Source organism: Cryptotermes secundus, unplaced genomic scaffold (assembly GCF_002891405.2).
Source record: "Cryptotermes secundus unplaced genomic scaffold, Csec_1.0 scaffold4240, whole genome shotgun sequence".
Classification (NCBI taxonomy): Eukaryota; Metazoa; Arthropoda; class Insecta; order Blattodea; family Kalotermitidae; genus Cryptotermes; species Cryptotermes secundus.
In genome coordinates this window covers 74,315-85,264 of record NW_019734404.1, presented here as the reverse complement: position 1 = coordinate 85,264, position 10,950 = coordinate 74,315, and the positions used below count along the sequence as shown (strand labels likewise).

Genomic DNA, 10,950 nt, shown 5'->3' with positions numbered 1-10,950 from the left:
TGCTCCGGATTCTACCGTTTCCGTTCTTCCTTCTTCAGCCCTTTCCTGGATTTCATCCTGATTCTGTATCTCTTTGGACTTCTGATGGCTGTTTGTGCTCTTCTTTCCGACATCCGTTACCAGTTTCCTTGGTTTTTTACGGCTTCTAACGGTGCTAAATTGTGCCATCAGTTCCTCTTCTGACGACAGTTCAGGTCCTGTTTTTCCTGCCACCCTCTTCTTCTGTGTAACCGTCTTATTGTTTATCTCTGCATAATCCACATCCTCCATCACCACTTCTTCCCCTGCTTCGTATAAAGTCAAACTGCCATCTATGATGGATCTACGGAACTATTGAGACATGCACCATTATTGCACGAAGAGGTCGTAACCGGTCGTAATTGACAACATTGACAACGACAATGCTAGTTGTACTGACTGATTCGGTCATACCATTTTTGTTAATTGCGCATGGATTGAGGTAGAAGCAAAAAGTGATTTGATGCAATATGTGACTTATTTCGTGGACAGCTGCAACTAATTTGTAAGTTTTGCCTTTTAGAAATATACCCTCGTTTTTCTTCAGTGCGTATGCTTACAAAATGATGACCGAAACGCGAATTAACTACCATAACAGCAGATTGTAGCTTCTAGTGTTTCATGTTTTCCCAGTGGCTGTTGAGCTTAATGTTGACATATTAACGTTTATAATTACAGTATACACAACAATGAGTGAACAGCTGAAGTACATAGTGAATAAGCTGAACAGGAGTCCGTTTAATAAGAACTTTAACCTCATCTCCTTTGATGCACTAAGTCCTGAGCAGTTAATTCAGGTACATTGATCCAAGGTTTGTGTATGATTGTGAATAACTTCACCCACAGTTCAAGTTTGAAGCTACAATTCAGTGTTCTCTTTCTGTAGATTTTGACCGATGTTCTTGCAGAGGTGGATCCAAATAATAAAGTGGATATTCATGAAGAAGATCCAGAACAAACTACTGTCAGGATACTCGAGATGCTCAGAGTTCTTAAATTTAAGCCTGGTCCAGAAATATCAGCGTAAGTGAAGTAACTGAGGAATAGATAATTTGAGGCCAGAAGTTTGCATAACTTATGGTTTATAATGTTACTTATGATAGAGTATGTTGAAATTGACATGAAGAGTTTGAGTATCCGCCCCTAATTTATCAGGGACATTTTGGGATATCTATCTTTAAGGATCCATAGAGGAGTACAACCATTCCTCTGCCAAAAGTGAAGCTATATAATGTCTGATATTCAAAGTGCAAATAAGTAAATTAAAATGTGTATTACATCATAGACTGGTGTGTTTATATGAGTGCCTTACGTGGCAAAACTTCTCATGTTGATTTCATTTCAGTTGATAGTGAAAATATCGATCAAAAATCAAGCATAATATTTTTTGTCAAGCTTTATTTTCATTGTAAAAATTCAGTTCCTCTCAAAGTTTTTGTTTTAATTTTATATTACAACCAGGACTTTAAGACAATTGGAAAAATGAGTATTCTAGGGTGGGTAGCTAACCAAAGTCCATAGATTGTGGATCATTTTAGAAAAATTATAACATATGCTTCGACCCACTATTTTTTAATGTCAAAATGGTTTTCTTCCTCAGCATTTGGCTGCCTGAGGTATACACGTGTGTATTTTATGAGGTACATATTGGCATGTGCCCAGGTTTCCATGACAAATAATAACAGATTCTGGATTGGATTTATTACCACCTTTTACAATCCCTCTTAATCATGATCAATTATAGTGCTATCGCTAATCTACCTACTTCACAAACGACTAGGACATGCTCCATTCATGTACCCTGTTGTACTCCTACAGTTCTCATTCTCTCTGTTGTACTCTCATTCTGTGCCCTCTTATAATTCCTCGGCATTGACCCCATGTAGAATGCATGTTATGTGCTGTCAAGAATGCATGTTTATTACCTAGCAGCAGTTGTCCACCTATTGTTGAGCGTACAACTTCAGGAATGTTTTTACCCAGACGTTGCCTAGCAATGGTTATATGTGTCACAATATTGTCACATGTTAGAGTGCGTTAGGGTGACTCTCGATGGGGTTTTGGGTTGGATATTGGATTTATTGACCACTTTACTACACAACTTAGAACTACAAGTAATTAGTAATTACAGTGCCATTGTTAATCTCCACACTTTACAAATCACCACGGCACCCGCTGAGTCTTTTCCAGCCTGGTGTGTCTTCACCATCCTTTCCCTGGAAACAGCTTCTATCAGTGGAGAGTCTTCAGCTTCTGCTTTTGAGTTCTCTCTGAATGGCAGCTACCTTCCAACTCCTTAACTAACTATTACTGACTCTTTTCTTCAGACTCTTGTAGATAAATGATTTGGTTGCCTCAGTTGTATCCCTTATAATTCCTTGCCACAGACCACATAGACATCATACATACACATTCTCATACACTGTTAACATGGAAGTGTGTTCGTATCACCCATCAGTGGGTTGTGTAACCCCATTTATTAAGAATCTGCTGCCACAGCAGTCGGCATCATTTCATGACCATTATCCAGCAGTGGGTTGTGTAACCCCATTTATGAAGAATCTGCTGCCACAGCAGTCGGCATCATTTCATGACCATTATCCAGCAATGGGTTGTGTAACCCCATTTATTAAGAATCTGCTGCGGCAGCAATGGGTGTCGTTTCATGACCATTATCCAGCAGTGGGCGTCGTTTCATGACCATTACCCAGCAATGGGTTGTGTAACCCCATTTATTAAGAATCTGCTGCCGCATCAGTTGGCATCGTTTCATGACCATTACCCATCAAGTGGTCTATATGCTGCGGTATGAATAAGGAAGAAGCACCATTTAAGAAAAGAGTCATGGAAGAGAAGCTGTGTTCCATAGGCTTTTGTAGATACAATATTGAACGTTTTGACCCCAGTGAAATATAGAATTTCTGGAGCAGCTGAGTATCACATTTTCAAGGAAAGGCCTCATGGAGTCAATTTCTCTGTTTTAGCAGTCATTTGTAATTTTTATCCAGGACTTTGAAGGTAAAGGATAGTATACATTCTGTTCTGTAAGGGATCTAATGTACATATTGTCAAATGTTAGAGTGAGTATAGATGAGGTTTGAATTGGTAATTGGATTTGTTGAACAGTTATACATATAATTTCTAACTACAAGTAACTATAAATGCCTCACTGGTTTATGCACTCTAAAGATCATTATAACTGCAGTGCACACGAAGTCTTCTGTGTCCTCACTAGTAGTTTCCTGGTAATGGATCTTAACAGTGTTGTCTGATAATGTCTTTACTGGCTGGTGAATATCCCACATCTAACTCATTGCTCCAACTCGCTAACACCCAGGTTGGCGGCCATCTCACACCAACCTTATACTCTTTTCTTGATTGACTGACCAACTGCAGTTCCCAGCTTGTTCCGCTTATAACATCTTGACATGGACCACGTAGAACACACTGCTCCTCAATCATTCCTGTGGGAACACATTTGTTTGTGAAGGCATTACTCACTAACTCTTGTATGTTTGCTTATCTCACAGTAATTGCCTAGCAGCAGGTCTACGTGTTACAGCACTTAGATGTTCACTGTGTTAGATATAAAACATATCAATGTCTGTATTTGATTCTGTGAAGAGGCCATTCTTCTGATGAAAACTGGTAGGACAATCTATCCTTCTCACACCAACTTCTGACCTCAGATTCAGTGTGTATCTGACCTTTTGCTGGAGTGTGAAACATTGCATCCATAGAGGCATAAATTGCTGCTTAGTGAATGTTATGGATAATTGGTCAGCAGACTGACTTTGTATTTCGGAGGTCTGAGGCCTATTGTTAGCCTGGGTTTTGGCTGTCTGTACTGAGCTATACTATTTTTCCTCAGTCCCTCCAGTCTAATTCCAGGATAGACCACATTATTCCTAGTTCATCATTCAGCCCTTCTGTTTGAAATTATGTATAGTTGAAAAAGCACCATTAAAGTAAGAAAGAAACCTGTGTACTGTTACACCTTCATATGGCTTTGTATCCCTACATCTGCATCCTCTGAAGCAAATGCTGTCTGTTGCCTGCATAATGAGTTGCTTAACTGCACCTTGGTGATCATAATTCAGTTTTCAGTGAACAGCTCTGAGCCCTTTTCAGCTGCCAGTTATGTTCTTGCTTTATTTCTTCCATTCCTGATGTCACAGATCACTGTCTTTTGTCATTACATCTGCAGAATATTGCTTCTTCATATCTCTTTTTAATCAGTTTTCATCGTTTTACCTTCCCAGCTCCTTCCTCATGTAATGTAATGATATTAGGAAAGAAGCGCTGTAAATGGTACAGACTTGCAGATTCCCATGTTTGAGAATATTACATTTGTTATTTCTTTGTAGGATTTGAGGCTCTTATCACAGTGATTATGAAGAGTTCTGTCTTCTGGGATATAATGCAGAGCTGCTTGCCACCTGCTTTCATGCTGGTTTCTTGCTTGGCTTATTCTTCATCCCTGAAGATTGAGGTGACATGTTTCCCTGAAACACTGGTTGACTTTCAGCGGTCTATGTGTCATTTCCCAGAAGATAGAACCCTTTGTTATTTCTTTGTTTCTCTTTGTATTCTCCTCATATTAGGGTTCTGAAGGAACCCTGTTAATGAGCTGTGCAGATCTTCATTTTCCTGTCCCTTATTATAGTTGTAGGTATCACCATTATTTACACTACTTGACAGATTTCTTTTATGAAACTCAGTGTGCAAAGTATATCACTACCTTCACATCTGTAGTGTACCATCAACAAAGTTCTGAGGTGTAAGGAATACTAAACCATTCATTATTGTGTGGGATATTTTATATCATGATTGCTATTTCAAAAATATGCAACCTTTATTTTGTTATTGAAAGTTATTAAAAGTACAAAATAAAACCTGTTGACCACAAAGAACATTTTGTTTGGCATGCCTTTGGGACTTGAGATGTTAAATTTGAATGGTGATATTTTGTTAAATATTTAGCAGTTTTGTATGAAGTGTTTGGTGTGTTTATTTGCTGTACTGTTGTGGGTGAAAAGTTATAGTATGTGTAAAGAATGACTCAGATGTGCTGTCACACTTAGGAAAGAAAATTTTGGGCATTATTTTTATAAAATAAATAATATAGGATTTGTCACATTTGTTGAACCTACAAGGCCACATTTTTCAGAACCTTAAAATTTTTCCACCTCAGTAGAAATATCTTTTGATGTGTGTCTTTGAACTGAAAGCCACAGAGTTTGCAGCACTCATTGGGACCAAAGAAACACTGAATTTCACATCCAAAAATAAATGTAGTATGAAATTTCATTCCCTCATTAGTATAACTGTGATCAAAAGCTCTGCTATTGATAGTATGTTTATAGATAAGGCAAGGATAAATTCATATGAAGTAATCTCTATTAGTGATGGACTATCTGATCACGATGCTCAGTGTCTCATACTAAAAAGTATCAATTTCCTGGAGAAGAAAAAATTGCAGGGAATCACAAGAAGATTAGTAAATGAAGTCTTAATTGCTCAATTTCTTAATAAACTATCTAACAAAAAATGGGAAAATATATATAACCTAAAGATTTAATGAAATATTCAACTAATTTTTAAATAAGTATTTACTTATCTATGAGTCATGCTTTTCAAACAGAATGTAACAAATAAACTCAAGGATAATGGCTGGATAACAGCTGGTATACGTACCTCCTGTAGACAGAAGGAATCTGTGTTCATTCTCTGTTGAAACAGTTACAACTATTTGTTTAAATCATAGTATAAATCCTACTGCATGATATTGTAACGTGTTTCGTTACTGAATACGCCGTAGAGATCGTTAATTGGTTTATTGAACAATCTACAAATATCGGCTACAATTAATTATCACAATGTTACGGGTTTCCACACTTTAAAAACCATACAACAAAATCTCTTAACACTATCTTCCAGAGTCTTCACGTATTAATAGCGCGGGAGCTATACGAGTCTCGCTGAATTACACACTCCAACTATAACCGGTTATCACGAATTATCACTGATTCTCGCACACGCGTCTGTAGCTTGTAACTTGCGAACTGAGAACTCGTTGATAACACACTGACACTCACTTGCTGCTCAGCCGGCTTTTATTCCGTTCGCTGTTGCTAGGGTCACCCACGACGTCACTACTTTGACGTGGCATATAGCCTAGCAACGCTGCTACCTCGCGCCGTCTTACGTCACCGCGCGTTGCGCGTTACGTCACCGCGGAGTGGGTGGGGGGAGGGAGCGCTACGTTACCGCCACGTGCCGCTGGGGAGGTAGGGGTCCTCCGTTGCGCAACATGTCACAATATTAAGAAGAGCAGTAAAAGAAGCTAAAAGGAAATATTATAATCAGTTAATCACATCAGCTGAAGACAAAATAAAAACTACCTGGAACATTATCAACACTGAAACAGGTAAGACTAACAAACAGAATAAAGAACATCTACCACAGACTTTTCAAAATAATAATAAAAAACTAAATACTGAAGAAGCAGCTCATAGTTTTAATAAATATTTCACAACAATAACAGAAAGTCTTAATATTAAGAAAACTAATATTTATACTGCAATGTCATACTTGCATTCCCATTTCTCAAATGGTATTCCAGATATGAATCTTAATTTAGTTGCAGAAGAGGAAGTAATTAGTATAATTAGCAAATTCAAATAAAAAAACTCTTCAGGGTATGATGGCGTAACAAATAAAATTATAGAACTGTGCAGACAACAAATCAATAAACCTCTAACTTATGTAATTAATAAGTCATTAACCATGGGTCTATATGCAGAAAGATTAAAATATGCAATTATTAAGCCAGTATACAAAAAAGGGGAAAAGGCTGTTGTAAGTAACTACAGGCCAATATCTATAGTAACTGGGTTTGCAAAAGATTTTAAAACAGCAATTTTTAGAAGATTGAATGATCATATCTTAAGGCATAAAATACTACTTTCAGAGCAGTATGGATTCCAAAAGGGATTATCAACTGAAGATGCAGTGTTTAAATTAATCAATGTAATACTTACAGCCTGGAATAGAAAAGACTATGTAACTGGTATATTTTTTGACATAGCCAAGGTCTTTGACTGCATTAATCATGATCTTCTATTAATGAAACTGCAGTGCTATGGAGTGCAGGGTGTATTATTGCAATGGTTTAAATCTTACCTCCAATATAGGAGGCAAAGAGTGGAATTAAATTATATAAATGACAAATATTATTCTAACTGGGGAATTGTTGGATGTGGTGTGCATCAGGGATCGGTGTTGGGACCTTTACTCTTTAATATATACATAAACGATTTCCCCCTTGAAATAAGTAAAATTTTGGAAGTTATTGTATTTGCAGATGACACAAGTATTCTTTGCACAGCTAAAGACTATTATAGTTTAAAAATAAAATTGGATGTTGTTTTCAATCATATGTTTTTGTGGTTTCCAAATAAAACAAAAAACAAAAATGATAAAATTCACCCCAACAGCAGCTATGAGCTACCCTCTCTGTACATTCTTTTTTAACAAAAAGCTGAAAGAAGTAGAAACGATAAAATTTCTTGGTTTGCAGCTGGGCAATCATCTGACTTGTAAGGGACATATCGATTTTTTGCTTCATAAGTTGAGCACAGTGGTTTTCTAATGCGTAAACTATCCTATATATTAAATATAAATAGTCCTAAAGCTGTATATTATGCATATTATCATTCACTGGTGAAATACGGAATAATATATTGGGAAAATACATCACACACTCATAAGGTCTTTGTTATACAAGAGGAAATAATAAGAATAATGATGGGAGTGGGCCCAACTCATACATGTAGTGGTTTATTTAAAAAGCTTGACATACTACCAATCCCATGTGTATATTTGCTTTCATTGATGACATTTGTTGTTAATAATTTGGATAAGTTTCAAACCAATAACTCTGTCTATGTCTTTGGTACCAGAAGGAATGACCACCTTCATATACCTTCAACACATTTATCATCCTATCAGAGAGAGGTGTATTATCCAGGCATCAAGCTATTTAATACTCTGCCATCAAACATCACAGTTTTAAAGAAGGATAAAAGCAAATTAGGTTTGTTTTACAAAATTATTTGCAAAGTAACGCATTTTACTCAATTGATGAATTTGTCGAGCAAGTGGCTCAGAAGTTAAGAGTTAATAAGTGGTCTGTGTGCATGAATTATACATTGTTGAGACTTGCTTGTTGTAAGTGTAGTAGTATGTATGATGTCTGTTTTTGTTATGAATTTTAATGTTTTATAATATAACCATTTGGATGATATGGCTTGCCAGTGCGTGTGGAATGGCAGGGTGTGAATTTGATTGTGGTTTTTCAATGACGTATATGTGTTGTCCTGATAATTTGCACTATTCTGTCTCAGGCTTGATTTTATATTTTATTGGACCAAGGATGAATGATGTGTAGTCATCATGAATTTGTAATATGTGACATGTTTTATATCCAGCCCTACGGGGAGATGATTGGATACATGAAATGATAAATAAATGTAAATGTTAAATGATATAATGATACAAACTCCGTCCCAAGTGCAAACAATATATTATGTGTCCTTGATCTTGTTCACCCACACTACATGTTTCGGCCTCAGACGGCCATCATCAGGTGTATAACACTCACGTCGCTGTCACACTGCACTCAGCCCAAAATTTAACATTTAAAACACTTTCCTTGTTATTATCAACATCTACTTCGTTGATATCTGTCTGGATGTAGATCACTTTACACACATTAATTCTGACGTACCTGTAGTAGCACTATAAAATCTTTAGTTCTAATTTTAAAGGATTTTAAAATTAGAACTATAGATTTTATAGTGATACAAACTCCGTCCCAAGTGCAAACAATATATTATGTGTCCTTGAACTTGTTCACCCACACTANCAGTGTGACAGCGACGTGAGTGTTATACACCTGATGATGGCCGTCTGTGGCCGAAGCATGTAGTGTGTGTGAACAAGATCAAGGACACATAATATATTGTTTGCACTTGGGACGGAGTTTGTATCATTATATCATTTATCGTATGGAGTGCAACAGGATGCTTAAATATAATAAATGTAAATGTAAATGTAAATCCTTTCGTATCTTTTTCTTTGTTTCAGGGCTGTGTTTCGCCATGGTCTTATCCAAGGGGATAAACATATTGTCCATCCAATACTAGAATGGCTGTTAAAGAATATGGATGATCTGAAAGTGAGGGCCTACTTGGCTCAATATTTGGTGAAAGTGGAAGTGCCAATAGAGATATTAAGTGACACAGATGTCTCTGCATTATATGAACAGGTATAACCGTCTTATAAGTCTAGGATTTAGTATGTTTGAAGGTACGAGTAGATTTTACCTTAATTTTCAGTTTAATGTATACTGTATTTCATAACTTATGGTGCTTTTATAGGGTTGTATTTTCTTTCCAGAAATATTCTATAATGTTATAGTGTAGGTCATGTTTTTAAGGTTTGCTCTTATCAGCTCCGAAAGTTTTTGCTTCCAGGATGTTTTGGATCAAAGAATGAAGATCACTGCACAACTTGATTGTTGTAATAATCATTTCAAGTGTAATTGATAAATGTGCATTGTAAGTGAAATGTTTCTTGTGATGAGTGCATTAGTATAGTTTCAGTTCTGCATATTCCAGGAAACTTTATTTTGTTGTTATAAGCAGCACACTTTCCCCCTGGCTTATAAGTAACTGGTGGAAGAGAAACAATTGGACTGTTGCTGGAAAAGAACAGTGTTTGTTCAAAATGTGAAAAATTGAGACACTGGTGTTACTGCATAATCATGCCACCTAGCAACCAATCCAGCAACTGCCTGAAAAGCAACAAAAGTTCCTGATAAAATTGAAGTTGAAAAATCACATGTTCTGAAAGAATAACTTATGTTCATAAGTTTTTCTGGAAAACAGCAGATGTCCAAGCATTCTTCCTGCAGAGCAGCAGATGTCCTTTAAGGTACTGGCTGATACTTTTTCCGTGAGTCAGTCATGTTTCAGATGGATTTATGAACACTTGGAAAATTAAGGATGCTCTTCAAAGGATATGCATTGTAGGCATGTGAATAGACCACAAAAGACAAAGCCAGAAATTCTGGGTGTGATTACCAAATGCGTATCCTCATTTTCAACAAGGCAGAACCATTACATGCATAAGAAATTAGAGATAAGGTGTTTTTGAATTGAATTTATTTACATTCTATAAATCCTAAGCAGGTTAGTACCTTTGGATACAGAACAAGTCAAAATGTTACATACATAAGTATGAAGGGGGACCCAAAAATAACCGGAACCGACCTGTTGTGCGCGCATGCTTTGTAGTTACGAGTTGTGCTGCTAGGTGGTGTTAGCTGGGGGTCTCCTGTGACTGTTAGTGAGCTGGCGTCAGTCTGAGTTAAGTGGTTTGTCTGTGGTGCTCTGTTGTGTGCGTTCCTGTTTCAACCCTTTGGCGATTAGTGAGAATGGCATTGTCCACAAAGAGTTTGTTCCACCAGGACAAACAGTGAACCAACATTTTTACCTGGATGTGTTACGAAGATTACGAGAGAGTGTGCGATGAAAATGGTCCAAAATGTGGAGAAATGGGAACTGGTTGCTTCACCACGACAATGCTCCAGCCCGTCTCATGTGCAAACCTTCGGTTAAAATTCGCTGGACCGTGCTCCATGAGATGTTCGTTTCCTCAGAAAGTTGGTCAATGGTCTTTCGACACTCTTTGTTCCTTCTGGTCGGCCATCTCACTAATCGCCAAAGGGTTGAAACAGGAACGCACACAACAGAGCACCACAGACAAACCACTTAACTCAGACTGACGCCAGCTCACTAACAGTCACAGGAGACCCCCAGCTAACACCACCTAGCAGCACAACTCGTAACTACAAAGCATGCGCGC

The 10,950-nt window shown here is 37.3% G+C and overlaps 1 protein-coding gene across 2 annotated transcripts in view; it reads left to right on the top strand.

The window, feature by feature from the left end:
• The first annotated feature begins 349 nt into the window (after positions 1–349).
• The window catches only part of LOC111868975 (intraflagellar transport protein 81 homolog), a 71,372-nt gene continuing 60,771 nt past the window's right edge, over positions 350–10,950 (top strand). The window contains exons 1-4 of one of the 2 annotated variants that reach the window (XM_023860114.2): positions 350–523; positions 697–815; positions 905–1,041; positions 9,169–9,349. In XM_023860114.2, the coding sequence (XP_023715882.1) occupies positions 708–815; positions 905–1,041; positions 9,169–9,349 (426 nt within the window). In that variant the 5' untranslated portion in view covers positions 350–523; positions 697–707. Of the gene's footprint in view, positions 524–636; positions 816–904; positions 1,042–9,168; positions 9,350–10,950 lie in introns of those variants that run through there. The other variant, XM_033753253.1, reaches the window with a different exon arrangement.